At 36.9% G+C, this 24692-nt stretch overlaps 1 protein-coding gene across 8 annotated transcripts in view; it reads left to right on the forward strand.

Annotated features, from left to right (window-relative positions):
* FAM13A (family with sequence similarity 13 member A) overlaps nucleotides 1–24692 on the forward strand; it is a 245794-nt gene that overhangs the window by 54988 nt on the left and 166114 nt on the right. For 6 of the 8 annotated variants that reach the window (XM_075998712.1, XM_075998709.1, XM_075998710.1 and 3 more), the window contains exon 4: nucleotides 2313–2490. In XM_075998712.1, the coding sequence (XP_075854827.1) occupies nucleotides 2313–2490 (178 nt within the window). Of the gene's footprint in view, nucleotides 1–2312; nucleotides 2491–3113; nucleotides 3203–24692 lie in introns of those variants that run through there. The other 2 variants (XM_075998715.1, XM_075998714.1) reach the window with 2 other exon arrangements.

A 24692-nucleotide genomic window follows, 5' to 3' on the forward strand; every position in this document is an offset into this window, starting at 1 on the left:
AATTGTGGTCTTTAATGTCAGTATATTTGAACAAGGATTCAGGAAGTAAATTATAAATATTTAAGGTTCAAATATAGGTGTGCTGCTGTCAAAGCTGCTAATGTAGAGGAGACTCACATTCTCGCCCAGCGGGTGGGTCTGTAGAATCATCTTCCATCATAGGAAACAGCAATAGTTCTGGATGGGAGTAGGTATAAGATATTTCCTTCTCAATTACTTTTGCCTTTTGAGAATATATTTATTCTTTCATTCATGCCATAAGGGATTTCATTTTATTTTGTTAAGCATGAAACTCTTTGAATGTATGTCTCCCTTCCCATTTTTTGTCAATTTTATTTCCTGGAAAAATGATTTATCATGTTCCAAAAATTTGAAGTAAATGATGAAACTGCTTTTTTTAAAAGATGTTACTGTCATAAATTCATAATTATTTTGAATATTTGTTTTATTTGATACAGTGTCCTCACACATTGCCTGCCTGACAGTTTGAGCCAGGAGGCCAGAGGCCCATTAATCAAGGCTGTTGGAATGCTGTTATTGCTTATATCTTTAAATGTGGGAATTAGACCATAATTTTAAATAGAGAGCACATGCCCTTGAAAACATCCAGACTCACTTTGAATTAGTCACCATAAAAAGGGAAAAAGGCAAACTAAGATTACGTTTTCTCTTGGTGTATATTTGTTTATTTTTATAATGGCATGAGAAACGGGTAACTCCAGTTAATTTTTAATCACTCCAACTTAATTATTTCCATTTCTTACATATCCCTGGTGGTTAAGCTTTTAGTGCAGTGGAAAACAGTGTTATCATAAGCAGCACCACTTAGGTCACACATGTTCCTCACCCAGGAAATGACTCCCAAGCCTTCATTCTGACCCTGAGCTCTGCAGCCACTCCGTGTCATTGTATATAACTTTCTGTATGTTTTCTGTTTTTGCTTCCTGCCCCGTGGCATTATGTTAACCAAGTGTTTTATAACATTGACTAATCCTCTTCCTTTGTATCTCATTTGCCTCACTTTTCTGTTTCTTACTCATTTGACTGACTAAAGCTGACTTAACAAAGACGTCCATCCTGTGTATTTATTAATTATACCTGTATTAAATTTTCATTCTTAGACATCTGTTAAAAGGATGGATTGTGATTATGTCCCTAAATTACTGTATTTGTTATAAAAGATTTGTATTTTCCTCTGATAGAAAGCAGTGCACAAAGTTACATAAGTTAGCAGCTTTACTGTTAATATGTTTAAATATTGGCAAAGTGAATCTTTGAGAATCAAGAGAAATGGTTCATATGTATGCCTATGAATTTTGGTGCTTTGTTAGACATTTTGAGATGCATGCAAGATTATCAGGCTTTTTTTTTATGAGAGTCACACATCAAATTCTGAACTATATGACATGTTATTGTTTTTAAAAAGTTATTCCTTCTGACAGTTGTTAAAGAACGGCATATCTTTATTCGAGACTATTATGATAGGTATAGGGAGTACTGCATTGGGGTTTTGCAGTGGGGGAGAGAGATTGGACTCAACTTGCAACATAAGGAAAAGGGGGGAATTTTATAGCCGAGTAGCAGGGTTAGGGTGGGCAATACTGAGTGTATGGAAAATTACTAAGAAGAAACATCAGGAGGCATTGTTGTTAAACTGACCTCCCAGGACTCTGGCTGAAGGCAGACCAAGGGGATCAGACAACACCTGGAGGATGGTGGGAAATGAGGAATTTGGTCAGATATCAAAGGTGATCAGATATCAAGGGTGGGGAATTTTGGCTAAACTGACTTAGCAATATTCTTACTAAAAGTAGTCTCTTGAGAACATGCCCAACACAGGGGCTCGTTAAAAAATAGCTCAGAGGTGGTTTGTCAAGATTAAAAAGCTGTATAAAAACTTTAAAAGTTTCCTTCAGTTTTCTCTGGGCACAATATCCTAATCATGTCCCTCATGGTGACCCAGGAAGATCTCTTATATCAAGTTTATTCAACCAAGAGAGTCTTGTTTTTGGCAAACTTGAAGACAAAAATCAAATGGAAGATTCCACTCTGGATTGAAAACCTAACCATTATCTTAATTTGGGGGAGGAAGACAAAAAATTGAAACACAATTTTTCCCACTGAATAGAGCTTGTGGGTTTCTGAATTTCTTGAATAAGTAATTCTTTAACATAAAAAGAAAGTCAAATATTCAAGGCCTATCTCAGTCTCTAAGGGATTTTTTCCTGAATAATATGTTAGAATTTGTTACACCTACATGCTTTGTTGTTGTTACTGCATTATGCCTGAGAACATTTTTTATTTTTTTCCAGATGGCAGAAATAATGCTCGAGAGAACAGCTTAAGAGACTTAATAAAAGAGCTGCCAGACACCCACTACTGCCTCCTCAAGTACCTTTGCCAGTTCTTGACAGAAGTAGCCAAGCATCACGTGCAGAATCGCATGAACGTTCACAACCTCGCCACTGTGTTTGGGCCAAATTGCTTTCAGTAAGTTAGTGAAATTTTGCTTTACCATTTATTACTGTCTGAAATCACTGGGATATAGAAGCATATTTCAATCTGAAAAATCAACCTGATTATGTTGGAGAATTTTCATCTTGTTCTTGGGCCTTTTTTTCATAGCAAATTTGAAGGAAGCAGGTATGCCTTTTTACGAAACCATAATTTGCAGTAATTCAAATAACATTATTAAAATTCTCAAAATAAGTTTTATTTCCATTAAAAAGGGCATTTAAAAAAATCTGTAATCTGAAATCTGATTAACAGAAAGGGAAGGAACATAATATGATGAGTAATTTTTTAATAGTGATTGAGTTAAAGTTATTGCTGTTAGGTGGAAAATTATGAGTAGAATATGTCAGTGACAGAAAAATGAAACCTCAGTTTCATTTATTCATTTTCTACAAATAAAGTAGTATAGAAATAAACTAGTCTGCTTTGGTAGGTGTTATATCACTGACCACAAGAACTTCTACAAAGCTTTATATTTTATTTTCCCTCTTATTCCTTAATGCTCTTTTGTTATTGATATATTGAAGCATGATCTTGCAATTCAGGGACTTCAGTCTCACACAGGCTTGACTTATTTTTTATCTTACTCTGTAGGAGCTCTGTGACAGTAAAAAGTCTGTATTTGTTCTTTTTACTCCTATCTGTCCATAAACCTTTGGTTGGTGATCTACATGTGAAAAATGAAGGCGTAAGTAGAAGATTACTCAATAATTTTGAAACTCTAGGTTCTAAAAGAGGTGAAATGGATTTGCAAATAGAACATTTATTTAATAAGTGTTAAACACAGATCCCTACCTCATTACTGACTTATAAATTGGGCTTGATCTGGAATTACTGGTAACCTGCTCTAGTAGCCAATCAAAATATCAATAAGCAGTATGTATTTATTAGAGGTTCTACTAATTAGTATGGTTTCTAAATTTTCATTGTAAAATATACATAACATAGAATACACCATTTTAGCCATTTTTAAGTGTAAAGGTTACTGGCCATTACGTACATTCACATTGTTGTAATCTACTAGTATAAATTTCTAAACTTTTAGAAGTCACTGTAAGGGACTTTTCCCATTGAAATAGAGTATAGTTAAAACAGATAGTGTTTACTGAGCAGTCTAAGTTCTGTACTGCCTTAATTACTGATTAAGTTCTAAAGAGAAGTGATTTATTTTGTGCTTGAAATTCTATCTAGAACTTTAGGGAAAAGAAGGCACTTCAACTCCAGTGATTACAGTTAATTCATAAATGTTATAAAGCTGATTAGTGGAAAGCTACCATTCAAGGGTAATTCTCTCACCACGAACCACTAAAAGACAAAGGATATTTCTAGCTCTGTTTATAAGGGAGTAAAAATCAATAGATGGCATATAGTTGGATCTTAGTTTTTTTATCCATTTACCCACACTGTCTTTCAATTGCAGAGATTAGGTCCATTCACATTCAGTGTTGTTATTGATAGATAAGGACTTCTGCCATGTTGTTGTTTGATTTCTGGTTGTTGTGATCTTTTCTTCCTATCTTCCTTTGCTGTGGTTGATTTTCTCTCGTAGTGTGTTTTATTAAATGATTTCTTTTATTTTTTTTGTGTGTATCTGTTGTAGGTTTTCTGATTTGAGATTACCAGGAGGCTTGCAAAAATCATTTTATAACCAATTATTTTAAGCATGTGATAGTTTTGCTTACAAACAAGCAAATAAACAAACTAAGAGAAATCTAAACGAAATTCTGCATTTAACTCTATCCCTGCCCCAATTTATAATTTTTTATTGTTTCCATCTATATCTTTTTTTTTCCTTTTTTGAGACAATGTCTCACTTTGTTGCCCAGGCTAGAGTGCCATGGCGTCAGCCTATCTCACAGCAACCTCCAACTCCTGGGCTCAAGCAATCCTCCTGCCTCAGCCTCCTGAGTAGCTGGGACTACAGGCATGTGCCACCATGCCCAGCTAATTTTTTCTATATATTTTTAGTGGGCCCAGTTAATCTATTTTTAGTAGAGACGGGGTCTCACTCTTGCTCAGGCTGGTCTCGAACTCTGGACCTTGAGCCATCTGCCCATTTCGGCCTCCCAGAGTGCTAGGATTACAGGTGTGAGCCACTGCGCCTGGCCCCATCTATATCTTTTTTTTTTTTTTTCCCCAGCATAACTTTTTAATGTGATAAATTTTTATGGAAATCCTGTTTTAGCTATGTTCTACAAATTTGATATATTGTGTTGTCCATTTCATTCAGTTCATAATGTTTTCTAATATTCTTCCCCATGGGTTATTTAGAAGTGTGTTGATTAATATTCAAATATTTAGAGTTATTTCCAGATTATATTTATGTTTTTTATCTATTTTTTTGTATTTTTTTCTTTTTATACTATCTCTCTCTCTCAAAAAGTTCTTGTAATTATTCTTGATAGGTTTATCTTTTAATCTTCCTACTCAAGATATAAGTGGTTTATACACAGCAATTACAGCAAAAGAGTATTCTGTATTTGTGTCCTTACTGTTACCAGTGAGTTTTATACCTTCGGTTGATTTCTTACTATTCGTTAATATACTTTTCTTTCTAAGTGAAGAGGTCCTATTAGTATTTCTTGTAGGACAGGTCTAGTTCAGTTTTTGTTTGTCTAGAAAACTCTTTATTTCTCCATCATGTTTGAAAAATATTTTTGTAGGATATAATAATCTAGGATTAAGGTTTTCTTCCTTCAGCACTTGGAATATGTCATATGACTCTCTTCTAGCCTATAAGGTTTACACTGAGACGTCTACAGCCACATGTATTAGAGCTCCTTTATACGTTTTTTTTTTTTTTCTTGCTTTTCGTGGGACTTTTTATCTGTGTCCTTTGGGAGCTTACTAAATACCTCGAGGTAGTCTTGATTGGGTTAAATTTGCCTGGTGTTCTGTGACCTTCTTGTACCTGAATGTAAATATCTTTTTCTAGATTTGGAAAGTTCTCTGTTATTATTTCTTTGAATAAACTTTTTTTTTTATTATTTATTTTTTGGTTTTTTGTATAATCTCTCTCCCCCTCTCTCTCTCCCCCTCCCTCCCTCCCTCTCCCTCTCTCCCCCTCCCTCTCTCCCCCTCCCTCCCTCCCTCTCCCTCTCTCCCCCTCCCTCCCTCCCTCTCCCTCTCTCCCCCTCCCTCCCTCCCTCCCCCTCTCTCCCCCTCCCTCCCTCCCTCCCCCCTCTCCCCCTCCCTCCCTCCCTCCCCCTCTCTCCCCCTCCCTCCCTCCCTCCCCCTCTCTCCCCCTCCCTCCCTCCCTCCCCCTCTCTCCCCCTCCCTCCCTCCCTTCCCCTCTCTCCCCCTCCCTCCCTCCTTCCCTCCCCCTTCCTCCCTCCCCCTCCCTTCCCCTCTCTCCCCCTCCCTCCCTCCCCCTCCCCCTCCCCCACCCTCCCCTCCCTCCCCCTCCCTCCCCACCCCTCCCTCCTTCCCTCCCCCTCCCTCCCTCCCCCTCCCTTCCCCTCTCTCCCCCTCCCCCTCCCTCCCTCCCCCTCCCTTCCCCTCTCTCCCCCTCCCCCTCCCCCTCCCCCACCCTCCCCTCCCTCCCTCCCACCCCCTCCCTCCTTCTCCCCCTCTCCCCCTCTCCCCCTCTCCCCCTCTCTCCTTCTCCTCTCTCTCCTCTCTCTCCTCTCTCTCCTCTTTCTCCTCTCTCTCCTCTCCCTCCTCTCTCTCTCCTCTCTCTCTCTCTCTCTCTCTCTCTCTCTCTCTCTCTCTCTCTCTCTCTCTCTCTCTCTCTCTCTCGCCTCTTTTAAGCCAGTAACTCTTATATTTGCCCTTTTGAGGCTATTTTCTAGATCTTTTAGGCATGCTTCATTCTTTTTTATTCTTTTTTCTTTTTCTCTTCTGACTGTGTATTTTCAAATAGCCTATCTTTAAGCTCACTAATTCTTTCTTTTGCTTAATGAATTCTACTAATTGAGAAATTCTGATGCATTTCTCAGTTTGTTAATTGAATTTTTCAGCTCCAGAATTTCTGCTTCATTTTTTTTATTATTATTTCAATCTCTCTATTAAATTTCTGTGAGAAGCTTCTGAATTCCTTCTCTCTGTTATCTTGAAGTTCATTGAGCTTCTTCAGAACAGCTATTTTGAATTCTCTGTTTTGAAGGTTATCTCTATCACTCTGGGGTTGGTCACTGGTACCTTATTTAGTTTGTTTAGTTAGTTGATATTTTCCTGGATGTTCTTGATGCTTGTAGGTGTTTTCCATGTCTAGGCATCGAAGAGTTAGGTGTTTATTTTAATCTTAACAGTGTCGGTTTGTTTGAACCTGTCCTTCTTGAGACAGCTTTCCAGATAGTCTAAGGGAATTGAGTATTGTGATCTAAGTCTTTGGTCGCTGCAGCCGTTTCAGCACTGAGGATGCCCCAACTCCAGTAATGCTGTGACTCTTGCAGACTCCTAGTAGTGTCACTTTGGTGGACTTGGGTAAGGTATGGCAGAATGCCTTGGATTACCAGTGAACGTCTCTCACTCTCTTCCCACCCCCTTGGTGTGCTGGGCTGCCAGAGTTGGGGGAGGAGGGATGTGGTTACTCCTTCATCGCCCCTGCTGCTAGGACTGGGTCAGGTCACACCTGAAGTCAGCCCAGTCTCACCCAACGCCTGTGGTGACTATTGCTTGGCTACCTCTGAGGTTTATTCGGTGCCCAAGGGTTCTTTAGTCAGCAGGTGGTGAATCCTGCCAGGACTGGGTCTTTCCATTCAGAGCAGCCTATTTCCTTCTGGCCTAGGGTGGGTCTAGAAATGCCCTCCAGCAACTAAGTCCTGGAATCAGGGGCATTGGGAGTTTGCTTGGTATTTTATTTTGCTGTAGCTGTGGGGGTACCCAAGTTTTAAAACAAAGTCCTCTGAGCTCTTGTCTTTTCTTTTGCTAAGTGGAGACGACTCTCCTTGAGCTACACTGCCTGGATTTGGGGGAGGAGGTGACACAGGCACTGGCTTGGCTGCCATCCTTGGTGTCTCACTGGGTCACCTGCACCTTAAGTCCACTGGCTCTGAGCCAGCACAGCTGCAGGAATAGCCCTTAGCTACCTTGTGAATTCATTCCAGGCCCCAGACTGCTTTTTGTCAGCTGGCGGTGGGGCTAGCCAGAACTCGGGTTTTGGCGTGGAGGATTTCCCTCTGGCCAGACTGGTCTAAATGTTTCCTCCATGGGCACCCGCAGTATTCTGCTCTCTGCTGTGTTCCCCTGTGAGAGGACGGCCTTGAGTTCTGATGAACTCAGCAACACAGCCAGGGGTAGGGGAGCAGTGGCATAGACCAGTGGTCCCCAACCTTTTTGGCACTGCGACCAGTTTCATGGAAGACAGTTTTTCCACAGACCTGAGCAAAGGGGTTGGTTTTAGGATGATGCAAGCACGTTACATTTATTGTGCAGTCAGACCTCTCTGCTAATGATCATCTGTACTTGCAGCTACTCCCCAGCGCTAGCATCACCACCTCAGCTCCACCCCCGATCACCAGGCATTAGAGTGTGGTAAGGAGCCACAACCTAGATCCCTCGCATGCGCAGTTTACAGTAGGGTTCAGGCTTCTTTGAGAGTCTGATGCCGCTGCTGATCTAACAGGAGGCAGAGCTTATGCAGTGATACGAGTGCTGCTCCCCATCAGATGAAGCTTTGATCCATTCACCCACCACTTAATGGGGACCGCAGGCACAGAAAATGCAAAACTCTTTTCTGCCCTCTTCAGTGCCTCTTTCCTTGATAAAATGTTAAAACTATGTACTGTGATTGCTTACCTGATTTTTGGTTCTTCTGAAGATTCTTCCTTGCGTGGATAGTTGTTGAATTTGGTTGGTGTTCCTGTGGAGGGACAATCCCTGGAGGTTTCTATTTGGCCATTTTGTGCCACTCTGATCTTGAACTCCCTCTAATTTCTATAATGAGCAAAGATCAGGCACACTCCTTCAGCAGCATCCCACAAAGAGTATGCATTATAAATTAAATAAAGAAGACCCTGAAAATATTTGTAGCTGACCCTCTAGAAGAGTTAAAATGTTCAACATGGCACTTACTAATAAAAGCTCTTATAAAGGAATTTGGTATATTCCGTCTAGATGGCACTTGGTCACATAGAAAATACTGGTGGTTGTGGGGTACACTCCCTTAAAAAAGTCATGTAAGAATAAGATTGTGGGGGGAATGAGGTCATTCACTGAGTCTTTTATTGAGCACATTCTATGTCACAGGCAGTGTGCTGTGCACCAAATATATGGTGGATGAACCAGAGATACATGCTCCATGCCCTCAGTGAGCTTACATTTCTATGGAGGAAAACAGAAAAAAAATTATGCAAATAAATAGCAATTATTATAATAATAATCATAGGCAACAGTGTTTATTAGGTGTGAGGCTCAGTGTTCTAAGGAAATTACATGTATTAACTTATTTAATCCTAGTAGCAGCCCTGTAAATTGGGTACTGTTATCCCAAATTTACAAATGAAGAAATAGACCCACATAGGTTAAGTTACTTGTACAATGTCATGTGCCTAATAATATAGAGAGCCAAGATTTGAACCTGGATAGAAAATTCAGAGCCTGAATTCTTGTCTTCTACTGTAACTATGAAATATAGCAAGGCCTGAGTTAGGGAGCACTAAGACAGGGTGCTGAGTCAGAGAACACTAAAGAGAAAAGATAATTTCTAGCAGGCTAATTGTCTATAACGATTGGGATATTTTGGTTTTCATGTATATGAGCTACACCAGTGAAGTTTAATTCAGTATACCATTTCTGATATAACTTTTATGAAGATTTTTTTTTCTTTGTAGTTCATTGGAAAAAGCATTAATGTGATTCCTGTTAAATGTAGACTAGAAGTCAAGATTGACTAAAGATAATGAACTTTGTAACAGAATACCAGGGATTCAACTTTAGTTGAACCTACAAATAAAGTAGATATTAATAATATATGAGAGAAAAAAAATAAAATAGCTTTCTGTTGGACATATTTAGGTATAGTCCAACCTGTAGGTAGGGTAGGTATAAGGATTAACCATGGTCCCTCTAATTCCATTATTCTCTGACTATAGCTAGAGAAAGGGCATAGATGAGAGGGGGCAGGTGAAAATTTCAGTTTTGTTTTGTTTTTCTGGTGCCAGTGCCCAGCACACAGTGTCTACCATATAGTAGGTCCTGAATGCATGTATGTTGAAACAATGAATGAGTGAATGTGAAAGATCAGTTTTGTTTCTAAATACTCTATGAAAAGGAGGGAGAGTTATTCACGAGGCTCTAATATTTAAATACTTTTGGAAAAGCAATTACCCAGAATTTATACCAATACTCTTTTTAATTAGCATTTAATTGGTGGTCAAAAAGTATGCAAAATGTCTTCGTTTGGTTTCTCAAAAATGTGAAGTAGAGCTACTATATGTTCTACTTCTGTATGTGTGTGTGTATAGATAGATCTCCAAAAGAATTGTAAGCAGGGTCTCGGAGATTTGCACACCTATGTTCACAGCCACATTACAATAGCCAAGAAGTGGCAACAACCCAAGTGTCCATTGATGGATGAATGGATCAGCAAATGTGGTATATATGCACATACAACTCTCAGTCCTGTGTATATGTGCGAATCATATATGCACAGGGAATATTTTTCAACTTTAAAAAGGAAAGAAACCTGTCGTGCTACTGCATGGATCAACCTTGAGGACTTTATGCTAAGTGAACTAAGCTAGTTATAAAAAACCAAGTACTCTATGATTCCACTTGTATGAGATATCTAAAGTAGTCAAATTCATAGAAACAGAAAGTAGAATGGTGGTTACCAGGAGCTGGGGGGAGGGGGAAATGATGAGTTGTGTAATGGGCATAGAGTTTAAGTTTTGCAAGATGAAATATTCTGGAAATCTGTTGTACAGCAATGTGGGTATATTTAACAATACTAAACTGTACACTTAAAAATGGTTATGATGGTAAATTTTATGTTTTTAACATAATTTCAAAAAAGATCTTCATATAAAATAGTTTTGCCTATATTCATCTTTCCTTTCAAGTGTAGTGTTCAAGTGATTTGAACATTTTTTCCTTCCTTCATAATATTTTGAATTGATTGATATATGCCTTTTCATTCTGCCCCAATGTCTGGCCTTTGTAATATTAAGGGGAATATTTTGTTTAATTGAGAGAGAAATCTAGTATCTTTTTGAGAGAGGAACATTCTGGAGTCAAGAGTGCTGTGTAAACAGGGAATAAACCCAGAGTTACTTTGGATCACTTTGTGGTTCATGAATAATCAGCATATGTTTTCCTTTTTCTGTTTCTTCCTCAGTGAAAGGTACTGTTTTTTTCCACTGAAGGTGAGGGATGGCTTAATGCTCATTGTATATAAAAACAAGATTGCTGCAACTGCTCAAATTGTAGAATTTATTGTATAAGGCAAGCCTAAATTACCCTTAGTCTTTCCTGTTCTATTATAAAAGGAACGAAGATGTAAAAAATGTGGAGTTGCACTGTGTGATTTTCCCCCCATCGTGTCTGAAGAGGATGTAAGATAACTAATTCCAGCACACAATTACATCTGTGTGGATTTTCTGTTAAATGTTAATATTTTGTCTTACCGAAAAGAACAGAATGTGTGTTAGTTTGGTTGTTCACTATGCCTACTAGATGGTGCCGTCTATAAAGAGACTCCAGGAGAATGTACTAATAGCTGTAGTAACTGAACATACCTAAACATAGAAAGGGTACAGTGAAAATACAGCATAAAAGATAAAAAGTGGTAATCTGTATAGGGCACTTACCACGATTAGAAGTTGCAGGACTGAGAGTTTCTCTGAGTGAGACAGTGAGTGGTGAGTGAATGTGAAGGCCTAGGACATTACTGTAGACTACTGTAGACCTTGTAAACACTATATGCTCAGGCTACACAAAATTGATTACATGCAAGTAATTAAAGTAGAAAATATAAGTGTTATTTAATAACAAAATAACACTTAAAACACAAGCACATTGTACAGTTGCACAAAAATATTTTTTCTTTATATCCTATTCTGTAAGCTTTTTTCTATTTTTAAAATTATCTTATTTTTTTTCTTTTTAAACATTTTTGTTAAAAACTAACACACACACAGACATTAACCGATGCCTACACAGGGTCAGGATCATTAGTATCACTGTCTTCTATCTCTACATCTTGTCCCACTGGTAGATTTTCATCAACAATAGCATGCATGGAGCTATCATCTTCTGCGGTAACAATCCTTTCTTCTGGATACACCTCATAAAGGACCTGCCTGAAGCTGTTTTACAGCCAGATTTTTATTTGTGTGTGTGTGTATAGAAGTACACTCTTCTAAAATAATGATGAAATTTAGTAAGTACATAAACCAGTAGCATAGTCATTTACTGTCATTATCATGTGTTATGTGTGCCATAGGTAATTGTATATGCTATGCTCTTATACTTCTGGCGGTGCAGTAGGTTTGTTTACATCAGCATTACCACAAATACATGAGTAATGTGTTGTGCTACAACATTACTTACTAGGTGATAGGAATTTTTTAGCTCTGTTATAATCTTATGGGACCACCATTGTACATTCAGTCCGTCATTGACTGAAATATTCATAATGCAGTGCATGGCTGTATTTTTTTTTTTTTTTTTACAAGATATACAATTGTCCCATTTCAAGTATACAAGTCAGTGATAGTAACTTTAGTGAGTGGTGTAACCCTCCCCAAGCCAGCTTGGGAACATTTTCATCCCTCCAGTAAGACCCTCATGCCCATTTTAATTAACCCAGTCCCCAAGCAAGCACTAATCTACTTTCTGAGTCTCTGAATTTTCCTTTTCTGGACATTCCATATAAATGGAATCATACAGTCCATGACCTCTTGAGTCTGGTTGTTTCACTTTGCATAATGTTTCCTTATCTTTAACAGATTAATAATAACACTACCCTCCTTTTAGGGCTGTTGTGAGGATTAAATCAGTTCATAAATCCAACACATAGTAAATAGTCAGTAACTGTTATTTTTTCCTCCTTCTTTTACTACTTATTAGTATTTTTGTTACGTTTTCTTAAACTTCCTGAGCAAATGCATTAAAATATATTTTAACACACAATGTAATATGCTATTTCCATTGTTCTAGTCATCTTTGTGTTGTGAGTAATATAAATCTACTAACTTACGTGTTAAATAGATATTTTGGAGTGGCATTAGAGCTTAAACATCATGCTTAAATTGTTTTTTTCTATGAGAGAATATGTTCTATTTTCTAGGTGACTGACTTACAATGTGGATTTTTGATGCTTGCTTCTTGGGGACTGTCTCAGATAGATGATATTAGTGTTCTGAATTTCATTTGAAGTTAATAGAGGTCTTTTCCCTGGTGTTCTGCTGTCACAAAAAAGTGATGGAAAATATAAAGATGATTAATTCTAACTATTATAAAATTCTACATTCTAAATATAGAATCCTAAATATAATGAAAATATAATCTAAATATAATTTAGTTAATCCCAGCTGTTCTAAGTATACCCAGTTTTAATAAAATCTTTGTGGGAGTCATAAAACCATCAGACATTAAAGAAGCTCTCTGGAATTAATTTACCCTAACGTGACCTGACAGAGTAATATCCCGATGGGATTAGAATCAAGACAGTAAGAGCCAGAAAAGAGGAAAATGGTTGTGGTGAGAATAATAAGCAACAACTACTGTTCTTGGAGTTCTCATAGCATTTTGAACATATTTTTGTTTTATATCCCTATCATAATTTTTTGTACAGTTTATTTAAGCCTGTTAACATTTATCCTCTTTCTGACTTTTCCTCCAACCTTCTATGTGAACTTTTAGGGCAAGAATCTGATTTATCTATGTTAGAGGTGAAAGAATAAGTTTGTGGTCACAAATTCGTTCTTATTTTTGCAAATGGTAAAGTATTAAGCTTCTCCAGAAATTGACAAAATGCTCTTTGGCTGAAGAGTACAGCAGTATATAGCACCTCCTGTAATGTTTTGTGCAAATTAGGTTGTCTTATTTTGGGTTCTCCACCTTGATGTAGCTGTAGGCTGATCAACCAAAAACTGAATTCAGAGACTCTAACACTTTATTTATTTATTATTTTTTTTTAAAGAAGTAAACAGCCTCCCTAAATGTTTATGTTGTTTCCAAACATTTTGGCTCATTACGGTTGGGTAAAGGCTGACTTCAGAATTTGTGAATTGTTCTTATTCCCTTCTTTCTTATCTTGCTATTTAAACACCTGGTTGCTTTTTAACACTTAAGAAGAGGCAAGGCACAATAGCCAAGAGGTGGAAGTAATCTAAATGTCCATCAGTAAATGAATGGATAAACAAAATACGGTATATACATACAGTGGAATATTATTCAGCCTGAAAAAGGAAGGCAATCCAGTCACATGCTACAACATGGATTAACCCTGGGAAATTATGGTAAGTGCAATAAACCAGTCAAAAAGAACAAATACTATATGATTCCACTTATATGAAGTGTCTAAAGAGTTCAAACTCACAGAAACAGAAAGTAGAATAGTGGTTATGAGGAGTTGGGAGGAGGAAGAAAGGAGGAGTTGTTTATTGGGTGTAGTGTTTCAGTTTTGCAAAATGAAAAAGTTTTAGAGATCTGTTTGACAACAATGTGAATATACTTGACACTACTAACTGCACACTTATAAATGATTAAGATAATAAATTTAAGTTATGTGTTTTTTGCCACAATTTTTTTTAAAAAAGCAAGGATGGCTAAGAAGTTATTTCTTTTGGAGTTGTGAAAATGTTCTAAAATTGTGGTGAAGGATGCACAAATCTAAATATACTAAAAATCATTGAATTGTACACTTTTAATGCATGAATTGTATAGTATATGAATTATATCAATAAAGCTGTAAAATTTTTAAAAAGACAAGCTGAAATTCTAGTTAGTCAAGTTTGCTACTTACAAAAACTTTTCTATGCTATTCAGTGGACTAAAGTTTAGAATAAAATTATATATACCTATACTTAGCATAGAACAAAATAAGAGTAATGTGCTTTCCTTTCTCTGTACATTTTCACCATGTTTTAACTAAGATGCATTGGGATCTTGTGAGTTTATAGCTAGACTCCTGTCACATACCATGAAGCTGGGCACGGTATGAGAACAGTTTCCTTCAAACTATTATTGAGATAATTTTGAGACACTGAGCTGTTTTCTTACTGTTTTGATAGCCACCATTATGCAACCCCGTTGAAACTTGCAAATGGATCGATTCCATAGCAATGAAGGATCCAAGTTTTGCCTTTTTTCCCCAGTAACATTACAGGCTACGCTCTTGTTAAAGACCATGTGTTTCTTGGTATTTATTACCCTGACGCCCTGCCAGTGTTTCCTTAGCCCATTTGGAAGCATTCCAGTTGTTCCATCTCGAGGTTTGTTTATATCAAAGATTGCTGATTTTGCCTGTACCTTGTTGATTTGGTGACTATTCCATTGAGGATGAAATGTGTCATATATGCTATTTATTCTGATATAGATGATAATAGCATATTTTATATATTTTATACTACATATTATAATCATATTGCCCATTTATATACAAAGAGGAAAGTAACCTTTTAATTCAAAAGGACTAGGAAGGTAAGATTGGCTGCTAAGAGTATGCAGATTTTTTAGTGCCCTCATGCATAGTTGTAGGCTCTATTGGAAATATGAGTTAAACAGACTTCCTGCCCTTAAAACATAGTGCAAAAGATAAAAATTCCTTCACCACAAATTATGATACATAACAGATTCTAATCTGCTATGATAGAAGATTATATAAATTCTGAATAAGGAAGAAATAATTATGATCAGGGAATAGAGCACAACTTAGTTGAACCTTGGAAGATAAATAGGACTTAGGAAGTGAAGAAAGAGAGGAAAGACTTTACAGGAAAAAAAAAAAAGCATTATGGGTAGAAGTTCTGAGGTTGAAAATGTATTTTTGTGTCATTGACCCCTAAGGTGCAGTAGAAAACATGATGAAAAATAAGACCAAAAGTTACTTGAGGCATTGAAACTGCTAACAATCTGATTCAGATATCTTTTGGTGAGCATAACATTTATAACCAAGCCAAAGACTAAGACATATTCTTTTTTAATGATGAATTTGAAAAGTTTCTATAAGTAAGGTCTTGAAATTAATTCTTTAAATAAAAAGTGAGATGTTCCCCTCCTTTTAAAATGAGAAGTTCTCCTGATCTAAAGTCGAGTTTCTACAAAATCCTTATATTTTGCTAAAGTTGATAGAACTCATGCACACAGTCACCCTTCTGTTCCATAACTGGTGCTCTGAAGTCATCAGAAGTCTACTACTTACTACACCCTATCAGTCTATTTCTTTAGAAAAGTAGGATTACAGGCTGGGCGTGGTGGCTCACGCCTGTAATCCTAGCACTCTGGGAGGCCAAGGATTGCTAGAGGTCAGGAGTTTTAAACCAGCCTGAGCAAGAGCAAGACCCTGTCTCTACTATAAATAGAAAGAAATTAATTGGCCAACTAATATATAAAAAAAAAAAAATAGCCGGGCATGGTGGCACATGCCTGTAGTCCCAGCTACTCGGAAGGCTGAGCAGTAAGATCACTTGAGCCCAGGAGTTTGAGGTTGCTGTGAGCTAGACTGACAACACGGCACTCACTCTAGCCTGGGCAACAAAGCGAGACTCTATCTCAAAAAAAAAAAAAAAAAAAAGAAAAGAAAAGAAAGAAAGAAAAGTAGAATTACAGAAATGGAAGAGGTCCAAAATGTTGTTTAAGACAAAATCCAAATTGTGCCCAGGTTGACAAATGTAAGAAGTAGCGTAAGCAGCTCAGGAGCACAGTTGTTTTGGCTCTTGAGTCCATTGTTCTTCCCAGTCTACAGCATAGCAGAGGAACCAGCACGGGGGTTTATACCCCAACACATGAGCACCTCTTCCCTTTATGTGTTTTTCTTTGTCATATTTTAGCCTTTCTGTCTGACGCGGGCTGTCTCAAATTCCACAGGTGCCCTGGCTGCTTCTGAGTCTTGCCATTTGAAAAGAGCTCATAGCTATAACAGAATTGCTGACTCTTCTAGGATTGCCACCATAAAAATTATTGACTCGTCACTGCTAATCTAATCTGTTTCTTCAACATCAGCCATATCCTTGTATAAAAATGGGAATCATAAAAAATGTCATGCAGATTTTGAATTGGAGCACTTTTCTTCATCCAGAATGTATCAGCTCCTTTCTAATTGTGACCCTTTCAGATAAACAGTATCCCTATATCTTCAAGACACTGACACTCTAGTTCTGGTAGTGGTTTGTAAAAAAGTCATCTACCCCTTTACCCTAGTATTACCCTTGTCTCTGTTATTATTGACAGGTTTTCTGTAAAGACACATAAGGATATAGTTTGTTGAAATATATAAATTTTTTGAGAACCCTTAAAAATGACAATAATGAGTACCAATTTTCATGTACTTCTGTATATCAGTTAAATTCTCTCTGATTTTTATCATTGTAGGTATAATAATTAAGAATAATAGCTACTATTTTTTCACTATTTTGGTTGAAACCATGTACCTACAATATATTGAAACATAGCCAATTATCCAGTATAAAATTTTTAAAAAATTATCCACTCAAGTGATTGGTAACTTGATTTCAAATATCTGAAAACTATATCTGAAAAATTAATATAAATTTTTCCAACTAATCCAAAATATTATTTATAGACATGGCTAGATGACTGTTGATGGTAGTATAGAGCTTTCATTTGTGAAATTTTGTGTCCTGTTGGTGCTTTTGAGAAGCACTCATCAGATTAATAAATGGTACTGTTTATAAAATGTATAATATGAGAGAAAAAATGAAAGCTAATATACATAATATAAATTGAGTACCTGGAAACACCAACATCAGTAGTTCTTAAGAAGGGAAACATTGCCAAGGGCAAGATCAGGTATAAACAATTCTGGAAACTTTAGTTTCCACTGCCTCACCTCAATTCTGAGAAACATTAGGAACTTTATTATTGAATGTTATCTTTTTAAAAAATCTTCCAGCTCTTCATTTATGCTAAATTTTCACTCATAGCATAGTAATGAATATAGGTCAATCACAATACAGCCAGAGACGGGCCGGTATAAATTTCCAAACTTTTATGCCTTTTAAAATTGTTGTTATACCTTGCCTCAAGTGATTGCTTTCAATGATATTTTTTTTTTCTTTTTTCTTTGGCAAGGAACTACATACAGAGAAATGTCCCAGCATGTCAGTATTTTTTAATGGCAAAACATTAAAGACATAATGTCTGCCTGGGATTTTTGTGGACAAGGCTGAGCAATTTGATCAGGTGATAATGCAATTAGGTACATTCAGGCCTGGGTGAACAATAATATTCCAAGCGTATTGATGAATCAAATGTCAGTCCAAAGAGAAGTTACAAATAAAGTATCTTACTGCTTTTTCCCTACTCGTTAAGCCTTTGTAAGTAGATTTAGATTAACACACGGAAGGCTTTATACATATAAAAAGCATCAATGAAACAAACCTGAGGACACTAACATGTTGAATAGCAAGGTTATAAATAAAGATAGAAAAAGACTGCAAAAATATTATTCACTATTTGTTTTTATTCTATCCTAGGTGGAAAGAATGGGTGGAAACTTAGCAAATGTTTAGTCTTGAACTTTGATTCTCAAGAGAAATCAGGACCAGAAAGATCTACTTTAGTACCAATTCCTATGAAAAAGACTAGAGAATTTTAGGCAATTGCAAGTTCAGTGTATGCCAGCAATGTTCCTGTGAAACTATCATCTTACTCTGCATTAAAAAAAAATTGTTATAATTATTTATAGTTTGCAAAGAATTTTTTAAGATTAAGAAATCAAGTTTCTTGAGGTACAAAATGCACCGTTTTTAGTGTAGTGTTCTGAGTTTTGACATACTCATATAAGCATAACCACCACCACAATGAAGATACAGATCATTTCCATTATTCAAAGAAGTTCCCTCATGTTCCCTGTAGTCAACTCCTCTCCTTGCCCCATCCCAGGCAACCCTGACTATTTTCTGACCCCGTAGTTTCACAAAGCATTTTTCACATAACTTTTAAAAATTTGATCCTCACAAGATCCCTGTAACATTATTAACATGTTTGTTTTACAAGTGAAGAAACTAGGATTCAAAGTTAAGCAACTTTCCAAAAGCTATGCTATATGAGTGGTAGTGCTAGGGCCTGAACTGTACCCTCATTTTCTGATTCAGAATCCTGAATACTTTCCTTGGCCCCTCCAGCTTGCCCCTTGCTTTGATAGTTCCACTCTTCTCTGCATTGTTCAGTCTCCCTCATGTGGATTTTGTATTATGAACCAGTATTTAACTTTAATCTTTCATAGTAACGTACTGGAGGGATTAGATCAGTATTTCTCAATCTTTTTTTTTTTTTTTTTTGCATTATCCTTCTAAGGATCCTTTTTAGACTTTTCTGGTCACTCACTGCCCCCATTAATTTTTAAAAAATTTGTGTAAATTTAAGGGGTGCAAGTGCAGTTTTTTTGCATGGATATATTGTGTAGTGGTTAAGTCTGGGCTTTTATGTAACCATTACCCAAATAGTGTACATTGTACCCATCAAGTAATTTCTCATGCCTCACCCCCTTCCCAACCTCTCACACTTCTAAGGCACCAATGACTATGACTCCATATGTACACATTATGTACCTCCCACTTCTAAGTGAGAACATGCAGTATTTGACCTTCTATATCTGAGTTGTTTCACTTAAGATGATGGTGTCCTGTTCCATCCATGTTGCTGCAAAAGACATGATTTCATTTTTTATGGCTGAATAGTATTCCATGGTATGTATATATATCACGTATTATTTATCCAATCATTCATCGATACTTAGGTTGATTCCATATCTTTGCTATTGTGCAGAGTGCTGAGATAAATATACAAGTGCTGGTATTTTTTTGATATAATTTCTTTTGGGTAGATACCCAGTAGTGAGATTGCTGGATCAAGTGGTAATTCTATGTTTAGTTCTGAGAAATCTCCATACTATTTACCAAAGAAGTTGTACTAATTTCAATTCCCACCAATAATGCATAAGCATTCCCTGTCATCTGCATCCTCTCCAACATGTTACTTTTTGTCTTTTTAATAATAATTCTGACTGATGTAAGATGATATCTCATTGTGGTTTTAATTTGCCTTTTTCTGACGATTAATCATGTTAAGCATTTTTTCATATGCCTTTTGGCCATTTGTATGTCTTCTTTTGAAAAATGTCTATTCATGTCCTTTGTCTGTATTTTAATGGGATTATTTGGATTTTTTTGTTGTTGAGTTGTTTGACTTCCATGTGAATTCTTGATATCAGTCCCCTGTCATGTTCATAATATTTAAATATTTTGTCTCATTCTACAGGTTATCTGTCCACTCTGTTGATTATTTCTTTTTCTATGCAGAAGCTTTTTAGTTTAAGTCCCATTTGTCTATTTTTGGTTTTTTTACTTCTGTTTTGAGATCTTAGTCATGAATTCTTCTTCTAGACTAATGTACAGAAGAGTTTTCCCTAGGTTTTCTTTTTTTTTTTTTTTTTTTTTTTTGAGACAGAGTCTTGCTTTGTTGCCCAGGCTAGAGTGAGTGCCATGGCGTCAGCCTCGCTCACAGCAACCTCAAACTCCTGGGCTCAAGCAATCCTCCTGCCTCAGCCTCCCCAGTAGCTGGGGGGACTACAGGCATGCGCCACCATGCCCGGCTAATTTTTTCTATATATATTAGTTGGCCAATTAATTTCTTTCTATGTATAGTAGAGACAGGGTCTTGCTCTTGCTCAGGTTGGTCTCAAAAGGTTTTCTTCTAGGATTTTTGTAGTTTAAGGTCTTATACTTAAGTTTTTGATCCATCTTGTGTTGATTCTTTTATATGGTGAGAGAGAAGAGTTGAGTTTCATTCTTCTACATAGAGCAAACGAATTTTCCCAGCACCATTTATTGAATAAGTTGCCCTTTCTCCAATGCATATTTTTGTTGACTTTGTCAAAGATCAGTTGACTGTAGATAGGTGGCTTTATTTCTGAGTTCTCTGTTCTGTTCCACTGCTCTGTTTGTCTGTTTTTATAACAGAACAATCATGATTCGGTTACTATAGCCTTGTAGTATAATTTGAGGTCAGGTAATTTGATACCTTGTTCTTTTTGCTTAGGATTGCTTTGGCTATTCAGGCTCTTTTTGGTTCCATATGAATTTTAGGATTGTTTTTTCTAATTCTATAAAAAATGACTTTGGTAATTTGATAGGAATTACATTGAATCTGTAGATTGCTTTAGGCAATACGATCATTTTAATGATATTCTTTTTATCTATGAGGATGGGATATGTTTCCATTTGCTTGTGTCAATTACAGTTTGTTTCATTAGTGTTTTGTAGTATTCATTATAGAGGATCTTTCACCACCTTAGTTAAATATATTCTTGGCTAGATATTTTTTTGGGGGCAGGTATTTTAAATGGGATTGACTTCTTGATTTGGTTCTCAGCTTCATTGCTATTGGTGTATATAAATGCCATTGATTTTTGTATGTTTATTTTGTATCCTGAAACTTTATGGAATTCATTTATAAAATCTAAGTGGTTTATTTTTTGTTTTTTGAGGCATCTTCAGGGTTTTAGATTATGTTATTAGTGAACAGAGATAATTTGACTTCCTCTTCTCCAATTTAGATACCCTTTATTTCTTTCTCTGGCCTCATTGCTCTAGGGCTTCCTGCACTGTGTTGAATGGGAGTAGTGAAAGTGTGCATCCTTGTCTTGTTCCAGTTCTTAGAGGGATGGCTTTCAACTTTTTCCCATTCAATATGTTAGCTGTGGGTGTTTCATATATGACCTTTATTATTTTGCAGTATATTCCTTCTGTGCCTAGTTTAAGGGTTTTTATCATGAAGGGATGCTGACTTTTATCAAATGCTTTTCTGCATATATTAAAATGATCATATAGTTTTTATCTTTTATTCTATGTGATGCATAACATTTATTGATTTGTGTATGTTGAGCCATCCTTGCATCCCTGGAATAAAACCCATTTGGACTGTGGTGTATTCTCTTTTTAATGTGTTATTGGATTGAGTTTGCTAGTATTTTGTTGAAGATGTTTGCATCTATGTTCATTAGGGATATTGACCTTTAGTTGTCTTTTTGTTGTGTACTTCTCTGGCTTTGGTACTAGGTGATACTGATTCTGTAAAATAAATTAGGATTACTTCCTCCTCAATTTTTTGGAAGACTATCAGTAAGATTGGTACCAGTTCTTCTTTGTAAGTTTGATAGAATTCAGACCTGAATCCATTAGGTCCTCAGCTTTTTTTGTTGAGAGATTTTTTTATTGATTCAATCTCACAACTTTTTACTGGTTTTTTCAGGATTTCTATTTCTTCCTGGTTCAATTGGGAGGTTGCATGTTTTCAGAAGTTTATCCATTTTCTCTAGGTTTTCTATTTCGTGGGTATACAGTTGTTCATAGTTATCCCTGATGATCTTATGTATTTCTGTGGAACCAGTGGTAATGTCACCTTTTCCATTTCTGAATATGTTTATTTGGGCTTTCTCTCTTCTTAGTCAAGCTAGCAGTTTATTGATTTTATTTACCTTTTCAGAGAACCAACTTTTCATTTTGTTGACCATATATGTGTGTGTGTATGCGTGTGTGTGTTTGTGTGTGTGTATATATGTGGGTTTTTTTGTTGGTCTCAATTTCATAGTTCTGATCTTTGTTATTTCTTGTCTTCTGCTAGCTTTAGGTTTGGCTTGTTCTTGTTTTTCTAGTTCCTTGTATTGTGACATTGGTGTATTAATTTATGATCTTTCTATTTTTTTTATGTAGGCATTGAATGCTATAAACTTCCCTCTTAGCACTGATTTTTGTATATTCTTGAGGTTTTGGTATGTTGCATCTACATTTTCTTTGGTTTCAAAGATTATTGGCTGGGCGCAGTGGCTCACGCCTGTAATCCTAGCACTCTGGGAGGCCGAGGTGGGTGGATTGCTCAAGGTCAGGAGTTCGAAACCAGCCTGAGCAAGAACGAGACCCCGTCTCTACTAAAAATAGAAAGAAATTAATTGGCCAACTAAAAATGTATAGAGAATTAGCCGGGCATGGTGGCCCATGCCTGTAGTCCCAGCTACTCGGGAGGCTGAGGCAGGAGGATCGCCTGAGCCCAGGAGTTTGAGGTTGCTGTGAGCTAGGCTGACGCCATGGCACTCACTCTAGCCTGGGCAACAAAGTGAGACTCTGTCTCAAAAAAAAACCAAAAAAACAAACAAACAAAAAGATTATTTAGGAGTGTATTATTTAATTTTTATGTATAGTTTTGAGAATTCCTTTTGGTATTGATTTCTAGTTTTATTCTGCTATGGTCTGTGAGGATACTTGACATGATTTCTATTTTTTTTTTTTTTAAATTTATGAAGACTGGTTTGTGACCTAACATATGGTCTGTCTGAGAGAATGTTCTGTGTTCTGATGAAAAGAAAGTATATTCCTTGCTTGTTAGGTGAAATGTTCTTTAAATATCTGTTAGGACCATTTAGTCTGAAGTCCAATTTAAGTCCAGTGTCTCTTTGTTGATTTTTCTATCTCAGTGATCTGTCTAGTACTGTCAGGGGGTGTTGAAGTCCCCCAATATTATTGTATTGCTCTCTGTGTCATCCTTTAGGTCATTTGTGTTATTTTCCTGGTGATCACTGAGCCTCTCATGTGTGCATGTCTACATCTCTTGCAAGACTAGTGAAATTTTCCTCAATTATTTCCTTAAATAGGTTTTGCTTTTTCTTCTCCCTCGGGAATACCAATGATTTGTGTGTTTGGACACTTTATATAATCTCATATGTCTTAAAGGTGTTATTCATTCTTTTTTAAGAATTTTTATCTTGTACTTCCTTCCATGAATTTTTCATTTCCAGAAGTTTTTTTGTTTTGTTTTGTTTTTGAGACATATTCTCACTCTGTTATCATGGCTAGAGTGCAATGACATCATCATAGCTCACTATACAGCCTCCAACTCCTGGGCTCAAGTGGTCCTCCTGCCTCAGCCTCCCAAATAGCTGGTACTACAGGTGCACACCACCACGCCCAGCTAATGTTTTTATTTTTTGTAGAAATGGGATAGTGAGACTCTTGCTGAGCCTGGTCTTGAACTCCTGAGCTCAAATGATCCTCCCACCTCAGCCTCCCAGACTGCTAGGATTACAGGTGTGAGCCATAACACCCAGCCCATTTTCAGAAGTTTTGTTTGGGTTTTCTTTAAGATATCTGTCTCCTTGGTAAGTTTCTCATTCATATCCAGAATTGACTTTGCTATTTTTTCATATTGGTTTTCAGATTTCTCTTGGATATCATTGAACTTCTATAAAATCAATATTTTGAATTCTTTTTTTTTTTTTTTTTTTTTTTTTTTGAGACAGAGTCTCACTTTGTTGCCCAGGCTAGAATGAGTGCCATGGCATCAGCCTAGCTCACAGCAACCTCAAACTCCTGGGCTCAAGCGATCCTTCTGCCTCAGCCTCCCAAGTGGCTGGGACTACGGGCGTGCGCCACCATGCCCGGCTAATTTTTTCTATATATATTATTTGGCCAATTAATTTCTTTCTATTTATAGTAGAGACGGGGTCTCACTCTTGCTCAGGCTGGTTTTGAACTCCTGACCTCGAGCAATCCGCCCGCCTCGGCCTCCCAGAGAGCTAGGATTACAGGCGTGAGCCACCGCGCCCAGCCAATATTTTGAATTCTTTATCTGGCATTTCACATATTTCATTTTGGTTAGGATCCATTGGTAAAGAGTTAGTGTCATCCTTTGGGAGTGTTATAACACCTTGCTTTTGCATACTTCCAGTATTTTTATACTGGTTTCTTCTCATTTGGAGAAACTGTCACTTCTCATTTTTTTACTTTCATTCGGATGGGAATTATTTTATTCCTTGAGGGATGTGACTATAAGGTTTACTGAGTTAGGGCCATTTGACTTTGCTTGTAGGTGCGTTCAGCGTTGAAGACTTTTGTTTGAATTTCTTAGTTGCAAACAGCCTTATTGTGGTGGCTTTCTCAAATGCTCTTTGTAGTAGCAGTCTGCTGGGCATTTGAGCAGGATCATGGCCTTCTGAGAAGCCCAGGGGCAGAAGTCACAAGAAGCTTATCTCATTCCTATGCCCTGTGCACTGTGTC

Source organism: Microcebus murinus, chromosome 29 (assembly GCF_040939455.1).
Source record: "Microcebus murinus isolate Inina chromosome 29, M.murinus_Inina_mat1.0, whole genome shotgun sequence".
Classification (NCBI taxonomy): domain Eukaryota; kingdom Metazoa; phylum Chordata; class Mammalia; order Primates; family Cheirogaleidae; genus Microcebus; species Microcebus murinus.